Source organism: Tenebrio molitor, chromosome 9 (assembly GCF_963966145.1).
Source record: "Tenebrio molitor chromosome 9, icTenMoli1.1, whole genome shotgun sequence".
Classification (NCBI taxonomy): Eukaryota; Metazoa; Arthropoda; class Insecta; order Coleoptera; family Tenebrionidae; genus Tenebrio; species Tenebrio molitor.
In genome coordinates, this window is record NC_091054.1 from 5,747,630 (window position 1) to 5,764,637 (window position 17,008).

The window sequence follows — 17,008 nt, forward strand, 5'->3', positions numbered from 1 at the left end:
AGCGGCAACCATAAATTTTACATTCAGTTTTTACGTCAGCTTGGACTACAATAATTTATAATGACCGCATACCTATTATACAGGGTGTACCTAAAATGCGTGTGTTAATTTTAACACGTACCAGAGCTTGGTAAATGAAACGTTTTTTTTTTATTTGAATGTTTTTGAAAAAATTACATTGAAAAATAGAGACTAGTTAATCAGTTAATCACACAAAACGACTCGTTTGGTAAAAATAGAGAAATAGAGAATGTTTCATAAATTGGCGAGTTCTTCCACTGGTTAAAATTAACACATGTATTTCTCATACACCTGTATATATTTTTTATACAGTATAAACGTAAAAAAACTAAACTTTTATCTGATAGCAGAGATTCAAATCATCTCCCATTTAAAATGTATCTGAAGCTTTGGTTTTCGAAACGGAAATTTATTTTTCTGATTTTTTAAAATTATTATTATTTGCGTCTAAATACTTTATATATTATTGTTTAAAACAACTATAGTTGTTCTCAAGATATTAGGTAATTAATAGATGGAACAACATTCGTATAGTTATAGTATTGCCGTTATAACTTTTTATCTGCTCCGCCCACTCTAATTAACCAATCAGAATCAAAGCCAGATTCAATCTGTACAACTTTTCATCACATTTGCCACGTAAAAAAGTTAAGGTTAGAATTTTGCTGTCAAGTCCACAATTATTGTTTTAGGTTCTAAAAAATAAAATGTCATTAAGACAATTCGAATGTCAGAAATTTTTACTGTGTAAATCAGATCGTCTTAACAACCTATTTGATTGGTAACTAAGAAAATGAAATGGGCGGGGCAGATAAAATGTTACGTTGTCCTTAGTATATATCGAGCGATCAAATAAATTTGTAATCGAGTAATCCACGGATTTGAATCCGTATGTCTTTTGCGATTGATATGTCGAGATCTAACCTGTGTTTCAAGCTGTGTTTATTGGAGCGTGAAGTTCAAGTAACGACATACAATTTCGGATTCGTGGATAACTCGATTACAAATTAATTTGATCGCTCTTTATATAGATAAGGAATTATTATTGTTAAATATATTTATTTTAAAGTCACTGTGTAACTATAATTAACCAAGACAATATTTTTTCTTTGCACTGCAAATGTACATTCTAATGTGGCTCTAAAAGGCCTGAAATTATCACAACAGATTTTAAAAAATAAAACATTCAAGTGCAAAAAGAAAATCAAAATCAGTTCCAAGAACTGTTTACACATCTTATGACAATTAGTCAAACAGAGTCCCTACCAACACAATAAAAATTCTTGTATTCTCAAGAGAACAATAATACCCTTTTACGTTTTAGTTAAAGTGAATTGTTTCTACTTCCATTGTGTCTTCTCCTGATTGCAAACATTGTCTGTTCATATTTTTTAAAACGAATTCTTCCAGATTTAGTCATTCTTATGTATTGTATGTAAAATTTGGTATTCTGCATCTGAAAGTAGTATGTATTTGATTTTTGAAAAATCCTGCAACAGCAAAAATGATCGATGTTTCAAAATAAATCGAGTCGGCGTGTTACCTATGGCAACCCATGCTATAGCATAGGCTCTAAAGCAAACTCGATTTATTTTTTAAATGATCGCTCGGTAGTAAAGTGTTTCGAATTGTCTTTCGGCTTCTGTAGCTGCTCTTACCACCAGCGCGACAGAAAACAAACAAACAACTAGTGTCTGTACACTGTAGATAACAATGTTACACATTTGAATTGTTGGCTTTTAGTTGACTCACTAGGCAAATGACCTACAAAACAATTGCGCTGTTGCGTCAGCCCATCCATCAAGAATGTTACGACTTGTCGCATTTTATCCTTTTATTTGGTCGAGTTGCACTTGGTACCGTCTGCCGGGTTCGAGTTTCGTCCAGCACGACTTCTCCGAACCTTGAATCCCAGACGACAGTTTTTGCCATCTTGAATAAATTCGCACATCCGACAAAGTGATATTCCAGATACGCATTGTGTTGTCTTGTGCTTGCATTGTTGTCGCGACAACCCCGCCGATTTCCCGTATCTATAAATAAAACCCTCCGGCTTGCGTGCCGTGATTTCTTCACCGCCGTGTCAGAGTGGACTTGGTGACTAACGTCTGCATTTTTCCAACAATCCAACAGCTGTACCACAAGAACGGTATAAATCTGTCTAGTCAAGCGCATTTTAATCCACCCACGCGGTCTCCTTTGGAACAACAACTGAAATATTTACAATGGAAAGTGTTTAACTTCCATTAACACACCAACACGAAAATATTAAAACCGTTTAATTGTCAATAGGTTACAACATTTCAATAACAATAGTAAAACTCGACGGCGAAGAGACGACAGTCAATGATGTTTGAGATGCTTATGGCCATGCTGATGCTTGTGTCCGTGTTTGTGGTCGTGGTGTCCGTGATGCCCATGCTTGTGCTGATGGGTATGTTTGTGCTGGCCATCATGGTGGTGACTATGCTTGTGGTCCTGTTTGTGATCGTGCGAATGCTGATGACCATGTCCGTGGTGGTGATCGTGTCCGTGATCCCCGTGGTGTCCGTGGTCGTGTTTGTGTTCCTGTTTGTGTTCGTGTTTGTGACCATGGTGGTGGCCATGTTTGTGATCCTCTTTGTGGTCGTGTTTGTGATCGCCGTGATGGGAGTGTTTGTGATGGTCCTGGTGTTGGTGCTGATCGCTATGCTGATGACCATGTTGATGGCGGCCATTGTGCTGGTGGACATGTTTGTCCCCGTGGTTGTGTCCATGTTTGTGATCATGACTGTGGTCCTGTTTGTGTTTGTGGACGTGTTCCTGTTTGTGGTTGTGCTCGTGGACATGTTTGTGTTTGTGGTAATGCACTTCTTTCTTCCCTTTGGACTTAGAAAAACCGTGAGCTCTTTGGAACAGATTTGTACCTCCTTCGGACTCTTCGTCGTACTTCCTCGCACCATCATCTTCGTCTTCGTAGTAATCTTCGACTGGTCTGTGGTCGTACAGGACTCTCCCTTCGCCGTAGTCGAGTTTCTTGGACGGTACTACTTCGTAGTTGCCGACCACAGGGTTTGTAATGTAGTTCGCAGCGCTGTGCAAGTACTGGAGGTTGTCGTAGTTGGTCGGTGGAAAGTACTGGAAGTAACTGGGATCTTCGGATTGAAGTACTGTGACACCTCCCACTGCTCCGACGAGGAAGAGCTTGATCAGAAACACACTCGCTTCAGTCTGAAAAAATCAAATTCTTGTATTGAACATCATTGAATGGAAATTTTTTCTTACTATGGCTCCCATGGTGCTAAAAACGTGTGTGGTTTAGCTACCCAAGCTGAGAGTGAAGACTTTTTACACCGTTGGCTTTTTATAAGAGGATCCCTCTACAACAGTTTCCACTTAACGAAGTTACTTTACGCACGAATTGTCAAAATGCAAGTACATTGAAATGCAAAAATTAATTAACAGTGCACTACTTGCACTACAACATTGTTGTTTTCTTCTATTTTGTCTACATAAGCGGTTATTAAAGACACGGTTTTATTGTGGGTAGTGAAGAGGAACTCATTAATTTAACTGTAAGGATCTTGATTATTTTTTAATTGTTATTAAACATTATTACTCGGATGCGTGCGTTAATTGTGTCGGTAGATGTTGATTATAATTTATCGATTTTTCTGTTTCGTTTTCCGACGTCTGCACGCATTTCCTTCTTTCCATTTTCACTATAATTATTGAAAAATAACGCTACAAAATATTATTATTAATAGTAATTGCAATTTAAAACATTCAGTATCATTTAAACAAGAAGGGTATGGGCGGAGCTTTGGTACACATGATAATCATATCGACTTGAAGTCATGTGACACCCTTTTCTTGATTTGAACTCCTCTGCAGTTATCAGAAATGGGTTAAGTATTTTTTTTGATGTTCTACAAATAAGTATGTCGAGTCCTACTTTTAAAAATGAAGTCAACAGTTTCCAGATCTGAAACAAAAACACTGTTTATAGGTGAAGGTTTAAGCCGAGCGCCTTCGACATCTTTAATTCAAGCACGCTTAAATATTTAAGTATACAGGGTATTTCATGAATGATAATAAGCCCGGCGGAATTGAAAGTTCAACCCACAATATATTATATACAGGGTGTTTTTTAAATGCTAGTACACAAATAAACTGGGTCATTTGGAGAATCAAAAGAGTTCAAAAAACCATTTTTTAAAATCTAAAACGGTAGGGATAAACTAACCCTGTCCATGCACATTCTACGCCACAGACACAACAATAGTAAACAATAAGTTCAATCATAGCAACCCGACAATGCCACGAACAAAAATACAACAAAATTATTATTGTTGCTTGATAACCCCAATTACGTTTTTAATTACCTTTAATTCAGTAGCGTACTGACAATTTTAATCAAAGTTTAATTTATTTTTTTCTCGAAAACGAAAAGACGTATTAGATCATTTTTCTGTGTATGAGTTCTACTCATTCTTACTTATTACCAGTCTCTTTTTGTAGTAGCATTTAAAAAACACCCTGTATAATTATAATACATATAACTTCTTGTGTTTAGGCCTTTTCAGCGTGTATCCGAATAGTGTATTTATACCTGTTAGTTTCAAGTACAGATGTGTATTCTGTGTTGCATATCATATCAATTCCATTACTAGAAATTCTAGTGAATCAAGTAACATTATAAAAAAAATATACTTTGCGTCTGTATGAAAGTTATTACGAAATCCATTTTACGTGCTGTAATAGAAATTCGCGTTTTGAAACAAGCTTAGTGCAATTTACTTTTTCAAGGTTAGAATTCGTGATCTGGGCATGACGTAAATGAAATGTCAATATAAACGTCAAAACAAAATGAATTTTAATTTAAGTGGTTTCCATGTGTTATCTGTCGAATCCATTTTTGGGGCCGGTGTCGATTTGTGGACCTCTTCCACGCCGGAGTGACTCTTGAAAGAACCGGTTGGGTCCCGCCTCTCGAGATGCAGACCGTCTCGAAGAAGAGTGTCGCCTTTTTGCCCAGCTCGCTTTTACGGTGCCGCAGCCTTTTTTGTACAGGGAGAGGAGAGGAGTGAAGGAAACGAACACGTTTAGAGCGTGAACGAAAGTGAAGGATGTGATCAAACGCGGCACGAACGGAGTACCCCAAACAAAACCGGGACACAACGCTCGGTATCACGTGGAATAATTGTTTCAAGCATTAATCGTTACATTAGACGTGTCTTGGGCAGTTAGACCAATCCGAATCTCGTATTTCTGGCGGGATACATACAAAATTGTCTTCGCACATTTTAAATTTGTTAATAACAATAAAAATTTGATTCTTCCAAACAACATTTGTTGCCAACCACGACAAAATTCCCTAAATTTGAAAGTTGTTAATTTTCACATAAAAATGGCTTAAAAGGTGCAAAGTAGAAAAAATAGTGTATGATATCTCGTTTATAAGGCATTTTGTAGCACTTACTCCTTCATGGCACTCCTCGCAAGCTCGTTGTTCCCTACACCTGTATGTGCTACAATAAGGCGGAACGAAATGCAGGTTAAACTTGGTATTTTTGAAAGAGTTTCAAAATCAATTAAAAGTCTAAAAGCAATTAAAAAAAATTGTAGTTCGAAAAAATAAAGGTCATTTTATCTTTTGACATAGAATTTTTTAAATATTTTTTTCGAGTTCTACATGAAGCCAGTAGCTCGTGGTTAAAATTTGTCCGCGCATTTCAATAACACCCTGTATAACGTCCCGGCCATAAAAAAGGGGCTAAATTTATTGGTATTTTTTTTTAATTCTGCACGATTATTCCTCGAGCCAGAACTGGTATTAACATTTCTACTTATTCTTAGGCGATTTATAGTGGTTGTAACTTTGCTATAGGTTTGAAAAGATGTAAACTGGAGTAGTGTAATAAAATCGAAATTTATTCAAGAATGTAATATCACCAGGCAATAAACTTTAAAAACAAGAACAATTCTTTCAATGCTTGTGGTAGCTGTGCTTATGTCCATGCTCGTGCTTGTGTCCATGGTGATGACCGGACTCGTGCTTGTGTCCGTGTTGATGCTTGTGCGACCCTTGGTGGTGATGCTGATGTTTGTGCATCCCTTGGTGGCTGTGGGCGTGATGATGATCATGCTTGTGGTCCTGATGATGTTCATGTTTGTGATCGGAGTGATGCGAATGCTTGTGTCCATGATGATGATCGTGTTTGTGGTCTTGGTGGTGCTTGTGGTCATGTTTGTGTTCCCCATGATGACTGTGATGGTGCCCGTGATGATGCTTGTGGTCGTGTTCGCCCTTGTGACTGTGAACGTGTTTCTGTTGGTGGTCATGTTTGTGTTCGCCGACGTGTTTGTGATCGTGTTGGCCTTGGTGTTGATGCTTGTGCCCATGTTGATGTTGGTGTTGCTGTTTGTGGTTGTGCAAGTGTTCCTGTTTGTGGTTGTGCTTGTGGACGTGTTTGTGCTGGTGGTAGTGGACCTCGGCGTGTTCCTCATCGTGCTGGTGGTCGTCTTGGGTGAAACCAGCCACATCGTAGGGTTCCACCTCCTTGTGGTAGCTCTTGGTGTTGATGGTTTCCAATTGGCGGGGACCTTCAAAATTAAAGCTGTTGGAAGTTTTGTAGTGAGCGTAGCCTTGAAGGTCGCCTAAGAATTGTTCTTGGTTTTCAAATTCACCCTCTCTGTGTTCGGCGGAATACTCTTCCGCTTGGTGCGGTTGGGCGGCGTAACTAGGTGAAAGAATTTCATAACTGGGACCATAACTGGAGTAGTGGTACCCTTTTATTGGAAAGGGTTGGTAATTGGTAGCTGTTGCTTGTAGTCTTTGGTGTTCTGCAGGTGATGCGCTATGCGGGGGTGGAACTGCCATCCCCTTGACCATGTAGGCGAAGGGTGGTGATTCTTGAGGCAGGCTCTTGGCCTCAGTGACGATGAGGCCCATCAAGAACAAACTCGCTATCACCTGCAATTAAACAAAACAGCATGGCAGAATTGAAAGGTTTCTCGACTTACCAAAGCTCCCATGTTGCTTTAGTCTTGAAGATAAGCTAACCAAGCTGAGAATGAGGGTCTTGGTGTCTTTCGGAGTATTTATATGTGAAATGGATTGCATTTCATGCACGGGTTGTTGGCGCGAGCATGCCACGAAGAAGTGGTGTAGTGTATAGTTAGAGATAATTATACGCTCTAGTATACCGAGGCGTTGATAAAATCAAACATCCGATTATTAATGAAGACGATTACTGCTAATGAAAGTGTTATTTTCTAAGCAATTAACAAAGTAGATGAACCGCTTCTTGTAAATGATTTATAATATTTCTGTTTTGTTGCAGGCCGCAGTCAAGGCTCCCTGGAGCAGGCCCTGGTTTAGAACTATCATCTGGAGGAATACGATCGCCGCCACCACCACCAGTGGGACACATTCCTAGTGTTAGACTCAAGTCAGAGGTATTTGGTGTTATAAGTGTTAAATGTAAAAAAAAACTGAAAGAAAGGGTGTTGAAGGTTATTTTTTCTTAATACAGATACCGGACAGAAGAATGGATCCTCCACCATGCGTGCAGAACGCCATGATGAAACAAGACAAGAAACCCTTCACCTACACCCCCGGCGGGATCGACTTGTCCGAAATAAAATCCCCTAGGATGGCCCGGAGGATAGAACGCAACGCCAACTACACCGGAGCCCCGGAATCTCCTCGGCCTCAAGCACCTCAACCCGTCGGTCCTTTGCCGCCCTCGGCTCTGGCGGCGATGCAACCCCAGATGCACGTTCAAGTATTCCCCAGCGGTCCGCCACCCCCACCACCTGGACCCCGCAACGGCCCTCCACCACCACCTCCTCCACCCTTCGCCAACATCCCGAGACCTCCTCCTCCACCTACCGAACCCTTGCCGACTCAAAAAATTACAACCGGCGACAATCAAGTACTGGAAAGACCGGACATGACGAAGATCATCCCCGACAATCCGATGGCCTTGCTGAGAAAAACCGGAGGACCCCAACCCAAAAACACCTTGTTGGACGAGATTTTCAACAACCAGTCGACGAAGTCGCCTCCGGTGCCGCAGCAACAAAGATCGCCGCCTCTTCAGCAGCAGCAACAAAGATCTCCGCCTGTCCAACAGCAAGGATCGCCGCCTGTCCCGCAGCAGCAGAGATCTCCTCCGATTCAGCAGAATCAGAGATGGTCGCAAGCCCCTCCCGCGCAGCAGCAGTGGCCGAATCATCAGCAGTCGCCGCCCCCGACTCAGCCTCAGGGTCAGAGGTGGGCGCAAGCCCCGCCGGTGCAACCCCCGTGGTCGCCTCCGGTGCAGGAACCGCCACGGTACCAGCCCAAGATAATCGAGAGGAACCACCAGCAGTCGCCTCCGGTGCAGCAAGAACGGAATGCCAGTCCCGAGGAGCAGGTGATGAAGACGAGTACCGCCCATCTGGGCTCGCTCTACATCCCTCCGATCAATCAGCAGCAGCAGAGAGGCGTGACGAGTCCCCCACCTCCTCCAAAACGCGATCCCCAATCTCCCCAAATCCAGTCTCCTTCCACTCCCACCTTGAAGGAAGCGCCGAAACCGTGGCAGAAGCAACAGAAACAGACGGAGGAGTTGCCTCCGTGGGCTAAGAAAGAACCGGTCGCACCGCAGGCCCAAGAGCCGGTGCAGCAGCCTCCTCAAATGCAACAACAGCAAAGATTTCCTCAGAATAGATCGCCGGTTCAGCAGGTGCCTAACCAGGCACAGGCTGCCCCCAACGCTGTTTATGTTACTCAGCCTCTGGTCTTTCAGCATCCAGGGCCGCAGCCCAATCGCCAACAATCGAGAGTTGATGCCCAGGGAGCCATCATCATACCTGTACAGATCGAGAAGAAAATGCCGAATAAGCCTGGAACTCCAGTAACTCCTGGAAATGACAGGTGAGTTGCTGAACTATTCTCTGGTGGTGTCGGAATCGACGGGATTCGGGTCGTAGGTCTCTGAATCGCCAACAGAGCTGGAGCAACAATCCGCCCCAGTCTAATGCGTTTAAAGTCATCCAGAAGATCACCCAAACAGACGGTGACGACGAAGGCGACCAGACTCCTGTCATAGAGCATGGTCCGAGATATCCCCAACAGTTTCAGCAAACTCCACCGGCTGAACAGATGAGGAAGTTGAAGTTGTCCGAAGGTGACAGAGAGCTAATGAACAGATTCAGACAAGGTAATTTGTTGTTTGGCCAGAATGTGGGCATTTTTGACGAAATTGTTGTTAAAGAGGAGGAAGACCCGAGGTATAGAGGTGGACTCATACCATCCAGAGTCTTTAGAATACTTGACGAAAGTGGTACATATAAGTCATTCATTATTTGTTAGGTGTCGGTTCTATCTCTTGTTTCTTCTTTGTTACTGCTACTGTCAAGCATTCGAATCTAGAGCAAAATTTTCGGACAATTTTTTTTGTAATACTTGAACTAATGCGAAGCACTGTCCATCCAACGAACAGAAGTTCTCACGTGGCTTTTACTAACATTCAAACTCTTTGACTAGGTGTAGACGATGATACTTCTCTTCATAACGAAGTGGACCCGAGATATCGGGGTCCAGCTATCCCGTCAAAAGCTTTTAAACTTCTTCAATCAATGACTGACGGACCTTCTGATACTCCTACTACCGGTGCCACTGGTACGCTAGTTTGAGGCTTTTGGGAGTTTCTCTCTTAACCGATTTTCTTTTCGCTTCTTAGACTAACCCCAAACAGAAACTTGGTCGCACCAGTACTCATCTTCATTTTTATACAGTTTCACGTGGACCACCTGGCGGAAACAGAACTCCTCAGGTCAGAAACATACCGATTCAGATCGAAAGTGAGTCAGAATGAAGATGTTGCCAACAGTTTGTTATATCCGCGATTTCAGGAGACGACCAGCCCAGGAATTACGTCCATCCCAGCGAACAGACCGTTCCTGAGCCCAAGAAGTACACAGGAAGCTCAATACCAAGCAGGTCTTTCAAGATCTTACAGGCAATGACTGCGCCTGATAGTTGTGGTAAGTTGTCATTGTCATACACCTACGTCGCAAAAATACTGATACACGAAAATACAAAACACAGACAAAAGTACAGAAGAAGACTGAGCATGGTACACTCGTTCTTTAGTCCAACTAACTGTCTTGATCATTTCATTTAAAGATTTAAATAAATAAAGGAACATGAGTACTTTTTGAAGCCTACCCAAATTTTTGCGAACGACGAAATTTGAACACGAAAATTATTTTGTTGTAGCCAATGCCAATGAAGTAAACGAAAACTACGACCCCTCCTCGTATAACCAGTGGGGTTACGACCCCAACTACCCTCCCCCAGTCCCCCCCTACTGGCCCGATTATTACTGTAACTATTACTATCCGAACTCTAAAGAACAAAACGAAACTAATGATAACAGAGACATTCGCCAAACTCCCGTGCCGTTTTGGGGGTACTACCCCCCACCCTCGCCGTACCCATACATGCGCCCTCTCAGAACACCCGACGTAGAATCAGACGCTGAAACAACTGCCAGAAACACACCCTTGCCGTACTGGGGGTACTACCCCACGTACTATCCCCAGACTCCCAGTAGGGAGTTGGAGGAATGGGGTAATTACCCCCAAGAAAGCAGCGAAGATAATAGTCAAGCGAATTTTGCTGCGGTACCACCGCCGCCACCCGCTCAGTATCAGTACCCGCCCTATTGGGACCCGTACTATGGGTACTCTTATTACGGGTATCCTCCGGTATATTCGCCGTATCCGTTCTACGAACAGAATGAAGGCGAAGAAGTTGCCGGGTATTCTTCTACGGATGAGATGGCGTACTTCAGCAGAAAACTTAAAAGTGAGAAAGAAGAATCAGAACGGGAAACGTCGAAGACACCTCAGATTCTTGTAACGCCAACTTTGCCACAAGAATTTGGGCAGCAGAAAGGCGCCGAGACTGAATCTGAGCGAGATTCGTCGGAATCTGATTCCGAAACGGAAGTGGAAACTGAAGAGGAACAGTTTCCGACGAAACGAAGTCAAAGCTCTAATGGGTTGCAAGCCATCAGAAGTGTCAAGGATATTAAGATCTACGAAGAAGAGGACGATCAGAATTCCGACGAAGAACAAAATGGCGATGACGGTTCTGAAGAAACTGAAGAAAACGACGATTCTGTTTCTTATATTGTGGATGAAGATACGATTCCGCACCAACTGAGCGTGATCTTTGAAGAGAGCGAGAGGAGCGACTCTAAACGCGAGTCAAGCGTGCTCAGCGATTCGACGACGATTGCAGAAAAGAGCGACGCCGAAGAGGAAGAAGAAGAGGGTGAAAATTCAGCCGCGGTCAGCGTGAAGTTGCCTTTGAAAATCAAAGTCGAGGTGACGGAAAACGAAGAAATAACGACCGTGATTGTGGGCGAGAGCGAAATTAAAATTGAAGAAAACATAGACGAGGAAGAAACAGGCGACACCTTCGCCGCCTTCGTCGTTAAGACTCCAACTTCAGCTCCCAAAGAAGTCGAGGCTGAGAGTCCATCTCCGGTTGGTGAAGAAACCGAAGTGGAGACTCCATCTTCGATTGCGAAGGAAGCGGAAGCAGTAACCGAAGCTGTGATTTGTACTAGTGATGATCGAAATAGAGATATTCCAAATGTAGAAGAGACTAATGAAGACAAAGAAGAAGATGAGCAAGACTGGTGGGGGATTTTGAACAAAGACGATGACGTCTTGCCCGTTAGACGTAAGAAATTCGAAGCTGAACCGGTGGTGGAAGAGGAGGCCCCACCGGAAAGAGTCGAATCGGCGAAGAAAGGAAATGACGACGATGCAGGTTCCACTAGCTCTAGCGATAGCAGCTCAAGTGAGAGCTCGAAGAAAGAAACCGTCGAAGTGGAAGATTCTTCTTCGGAATCGGAAGAAGAAAGCGAGTCGGATGATGACAGCGACTCGGAGGATGAGAAGGCCGGGGACGTCAACAACAACGCCGACAAGGCGGAAAATCCCGAACCATTGTCGATCAAAGAACGGATCCAAGCTCTCAAAGATAGTATTAACAATAAACGTGAGCATCTGAAAGGGGACAGCGAGATCAAGATGTCGGTCAAAGACAAAGTGTCAGCGATCGAATCCGGAACTTTACAGAACAACAGCAAGACGACATCGACCAAAAGCAGCGTCAAGTCTTTCGAAGAGTTCAGCGAGGAGGAAGGCGATTCTGGGGTGACTTCGGACATGAGTCGCCACATTTCCGACAACGAAGAGTTCCCGGAATTGAAGAAGATGACCCGGTATCAACGTGCAGCGACCCACTCCAGACTGTTCAAGTTGTTGCAAGAAGTGTGCGAGGCCGAGGAAGACGAGGAAGAAGGAGAGAGCAAACCCGAAGCGACTCCCGTCGAAAGCGCAGCCAAAGAAGAAGCGGTGATGAGACGCGAGCAGCTGAGCTTGCCCCTCAACAACGTCAGCGACGAGAGCTTCTCTTCGAGCGGGATCACATCCCCTGGTTCCCCAGTCAGCGACAAAATGGTAACCGAGCTGGTCCAAAGCATCCTGAAACGGAAGAAAGGCCAAATCTTCAGGAACATCCCCAGAGAGAAGCTGCAAGCCGCGGCCAAGAGGATCTTGCAGGAGGAGCTGGACGAGATGTCCACCCCCGACAGCAGTTTCCTGTCGCCGTTGAGGAACAGCACCGAAAGCTCGACCCCCGCTCGGACCCCGCAGGAATTCTACAACGACTACAAACAGTACTACGACTCGTGGAGTGACGCCGAACAGTTTTGCAACGAGAACTACGATATTTTGCCGTCGAAGGCTTTCAAGTTGTTACAGGAACATTCCGGTTCGAACAAGACCGGAGCGATAGCCGGGTTGTTGGCGAAATGTCCGAAAATCTTGAGTTCAAAGAATGTCCATCAAGAACTGATGAAATTGATGGAAGAATCCCCTGAATCTCCCTCCACTGATAAATCCCTTGAACCCAGCGAGGTCACGAGTGCTTCTTGATCGAAACGAGGAGGCGGATTTATCGAAATTGTTTTATTGACACGGACCCGGTTTTGCGATGAGGTACCTACAATTAATTGAATTGGTCTTACTTTTTTTGCCTTTTTTACTCTACTGTACCGTGTAGATTTTTATTTTGTAGCGTTTTTTTATGATTTTTTTTATTTTCTTTTTTCGACTGGTAGGCTTTAAACTGCATTGGTCCAGTAATCTATCGGGGGGCCAAAATGTGATTGGTGTTTGAAAACAAATAGATTCCTGGATGGTCCAATGTTTAAATTCTTATCTCTATGGAGTAAACTCCACCTTGAATGAGTCATTTAGTTCAGTTGACGGTTTTATTTGCATTTGACAATAAAGTCACTATGTGTTGTAATCCCAAGCACCTCAAGAGCAGCACTAAAATCAGTCTTAATCAATTAACACTCTGATCGTGACCGACAAGGCTTCTTCTTGATTAGAATAAGATAGTGACTTCCAGTTTTTGTCCCCCTTTTTTGTAATTTCATTAATGGAAAGGTGTAGTTTGCTTATAGAGATTCCTTAACAAATTAATACAGTTTGGACTAATTCAGCATTTTCACACATACGTCAGCATGTCTTTGGATTTGATTTTTATTAATGAAATTAACCGGTTTCGACTAAACCAGTGGTCACTCTGTTGCAAATGCAAATAAAATTATTGAAAATGTTTCTAGGTGCGATCGCGTCCTGTTGACACTCTACTAACTCCCTCTTCTCTATGTTTTAGGTCCCGATCAATCAGATCTGTAAAATTCTGAGGTTATGCGTCGGAATGACACGGATTAAAGATTTTTCTCATCACAACATCTTTATCGAAATGAGTTGTTTTTGATTTTTTTTCTCTCTTTTTTGAAACGAGTTTGTTGTTTTGCGCTTGTGCAGACGCATTTTCATTTTACAAGCAACTTTTTTGTATGATCGTAAGATTGTAAATACCCCGATTCGGTTCTTTGTAAAACTGTAAAGTTAATCAAATCTTGCAAGGATTGTTCAATTTTATTTCAAAACTACTTAAGCGTTTAGTAACTTGTGCACTTTTCTTGCTGTTATTATTGTATATAAACTGTCCCATACTGCTCTACGTTGTTATATACTTAACTATGTATTATTTATGTAACATATTTTTAAATAAACGTATTTAATTAAACCTCTTCTTTGTCACGGAAATATTGATGACCGCAACACTTGCGACATTTTCTTTATTCCTCAGTAGGTCACTCAAACTGCACTCTTGGCAGTTTTGCTCTTGCCGAAACAATTTCATTGTATTCTTGTCGAGTGGTGCGTTTAGACGTGACCCATTACAATGGTAAGTGCAATTATTCCTTTCTTTTTCTTACTTTCCGACTTTTCAATGTTTCTTCCCCTTAGATTTTCCTGCGCGTTCTGCTCCTCTTCGGCGCGCTTTTACCCACACTCGCCACCCTAGATCTTTCCCATGCTTTGGCAAGAGTCAACGAAGCTAGAGCTAGAGCAGTAGCAAACCGCGCCAAACTCAGAGCAAACTCTGCCAGATTAATTAATCAAGCTCGCTCCTCCACTTCTGTTCGTTCCAAAAGACAGTACCCTCCAGCACCTCCAGAACAGCCACATTTCAACGACTACGACGAAAATGGAGAGCCACTTTTTGTTCACATCTGCCCCATTGATGACGACGATGGGTATGTAAGAAGTGCTGAGTCCCAACAACAACACCCCGAAGAGGATTTCCGTGTTTTTGGTCCTCAAAATCCCAACCAACACGTCCCTGCTGGCGAAGATGAACAGTCTTTCGTCGAAAGACCACGATTCAGTCCTGACTCTAGTGCAAGAGAAGCGGGAAATAAAAATGTTGCAATCAATCCACGAAGAAAAATATTTGTGAAAAGTATGGCGCTTAGAGGTTTGCCCGTGCAGAATCCTGAAGCTGAGGAGTCGCTGGACCAGGCCATCGAAGAACTGAAAGAAGTGAGGGAACTGGTGGACAGATTTGAAGAAAGAAATTTAAGAAGGTCTGAGATTCGAGACGGGCATCGACCAAATTCTAGGTTTCCGTCGAGTAGCTTTCTTTTAAGAAAGGATCCAGTTTTTGATGCTAACCCACATTCCAACCAAGAAGAAGAAGGTGAAGAAACATCTACAAGTGTGGAAGGTTTGCAAGAAGTCAAAGAAGCAGAGGCCCATCTGTTTCCTCCTCGGCTGCACAGCCATCAACTGTCTGTAACTCATGGTGTCTCTACTTTTCCACAGACCCATGGACTCTCTACTTTTCCACAGACCCAGGGACTCGTTCCTGGTCTTCACGTTCCCCAAACCCATCTAGTTTCGCCTGGTTTAAACTTGAACATCAACCAGAACCAAGCTCTCAATCCAGGTATTTCACACCTTCCGGTTATCAACCAGGGAGTTGTTCCATCGATCCACACCACGCCAATTCACGGTGGCTTGGTCGTACCTCAGAGTCAGTCAATCATTCACCAGAAAAATGCAGAAGCTGGAACACAACTCCATTCCCACAACACTTTCCCAAATCATCTGGAAGCTCAATTTGACGTCAATCGTGGGCAAAGACCACCTGGTCTGTTTCAATTGACTGCGAGTGATGGGAGTAAATTGGGTCAAGGTTCGCAACACTTTCCTCAAACTCGACCCATCAGCCCATTCGCACAGACTTCACGCATTATCGTTCCCTCTTCCGGTCAAAATTTCCAGACGATAAATCAGAATAGAGGCGGGGTTGGAAGAATTGTGCCGCCACAAAGACTTGGTGGAGGTTTTGGTAGGGTTAAAGAAGCACAGGGTGAAGAGAATTTTTCTGTAGGGCAAGGTGAAGAGGATTCGACTTCTGATGTGTTCGACCAACAAGAACAGATGGATTTTTTATCTAGGCACAAGTTTAGGGAAATCTTGCCTCTACACAATACAGAATACATAAAACAGTTTAGGGAAGCTAGTCCAACTCACAAGTTGAAGAAGAAACTCAAACAACAGTATTATCAAAGTTATCCTTCGTATGGTAAGAGTCCTCAACAGTATAGTCCAAACACGGGACACTACAGAGAAGCTGAAGAAGTTGGTGCAGAAGAGCCTTCTAGTGGGAACCATTTTTCTCAATACGGTCAAAATGCAGGGCACTATAGAGAAGCTGAAGAAGTTGGTGCTGTGGCCAATGGTCTGGGAGAAGTTGATGCTTTAGCCAATAGTCTTGAAGAAGTTGGTGCTGAAGGTCCAATGTCGCTCTTTGACTCCCGAGAAGCTAGTCCAACTCATAAACTGAAGAAGAAGCTGAAGCAACAGCGTTATCAGAGCTATCCTTCTTACGGGCAAAATTCTCACCAATACGGTCAAAATACAGGACACTACAGAGAAGCTGAAGATGGTGGTAGTGAAGATAAATTAGAAGATCCAATGCCGTTATTCGATTCTAGAGAAGCTAGTCCAACTCATAAACTGAAGAAGAAACTGAAGCAACAGAATTATCAGAGCTATCCGTCTTACAGCCCGAATCCTTCTCATTATTCTGGTTCATACACAGGACGCTATAGGGAAGCTGAAGGAGTTGTTCCCGAAGACAATGTCGAACGCCACGGAGATGACTCTTTTGTTGAAAACAGACTCACAGCCCCGTATCTCTTAAACTTTCCAATAAATAGATACCCAAATCAGTACAAGAGATCAATCGACAAGTTGGACACAATTCTAGGAATGGAGCGTCAGATTGTGGACTCTCTGAAAGACAAATCAAAAAACGACGAAGACTTGAAACTGGTGGCGGACATAAGCAACAGAACTTTGACTGATCTGGAAGATCAACGGAAAAAAATCACCAAGAGATCAATTCCTTTAACCCGTCTGATCAGCGACCCCACCGTCAAGCTAGATGTTCCAAAGACCATTGAGAATTTTGGCACCGCCACCAAGCACGCTTTTGAAGACGAAAGAGCCCCGTTGTATCATTTGAAGCATTTGATGGGGTCGTCCAGAAACGCGCTTC

At 43.1% G+C, this 17,008-nt stretch overlaps 3 protein-coding genes across 11 annotated transcripts in view; 1 reads left to right on the top strand and 2 right to left on the bottom strand.

The window, feature by feature from the left end:
• The window catches only part of LOC138139205 (protein piccolo-like), a 38,141-nt gene extending 23,959 nt beyond the window's left edge, over nt 1–14,182 (top strand). For 4 of the 9 annotated variants that reach the window (XM_069059401.1, XM_069059407.1, XM_069059406.1 and 1 more), the window contains 8 exons: nt 7,347–7,461; nt 7,539–8,926; nt 8,983–9,212; nt 9,539–9,673; nt 9,790–9,855; nt 9,907–10,038; nt 10,274–13,074; nt 13,763–14,182. In XM_069059401.1, the coding sequence (XP_068915502.1) occupies nt 7,347–7,461; nt 7,539–8,926; nt 8,983–9,212; nt 9,539–9,673; nt 9,790–9,855; nt 9,907–10,038; nt 10,274–13,011 (4,804 nt within the window). In that variant the 3' untranslated portion in view covers nt 13,012–13,074; nt 13,763–14,182. Of the gene's footprint in view, nt 1–7,346; nt 7,462–7,518; nt 8,927–8,982; nt 9,213–9,266; nt 9,336–9,538; nt 9,674–9,789; nt 9,856–9,906; nt 10,039–10,273; nt 13,075–13,762 lie in introns of all 9 variants that reach the window. The other 5 variants (XM_069059409.1, XM_069059410.1, XM_069059402.1 and 2 more) reach the window with 4 other exon arrangements.
• LOC138139212 (histidine-rich glycoprotein-like) lies at nt 2,282–3,438 on the bottom strand. The gene is made up of 2 exons (XM_069059418.1): nt 3,286–3,438; nt 2,282–3,231 (listed from the first exon to the last, which is right to left on the bottom strand). The coding sequence occupies exons 1-2, from the start codon at nt 3,295–3,297 to the stop codon at nt 2,365–2,367; spliced, it is 879 nt and encodes a 292-aa protein (XP_068915519.1). The 5' UTR covers nt 3,298–3,438; the 3' UTR covers nt 2,282–2,364.
• LOC138139210 (sex-determining region Y protein-like) lies at nt 5,930–7,081 on the bottom strand. The gene is made up of 2 exons (XM_069059415.1): nt 7,027–7,081; nt 5,930–6,976 (listed from the first exon to the last, which is right to left on the bottom strand). The coding sequence occupies exons 1-2, from the start codon at nt 7,036–7,038 to the stop codon at nt 5,990–5,992; spliced, it is 999 nt and encodes a 332-aa protein (XP_068915516.1). The 5' UTR covers nt 7,039–7,081; the 3' UTR covers nt 5,930–5,989.
• Nucleotides 14,183–17,008: the final 2,826 nt, after the last annotated feature.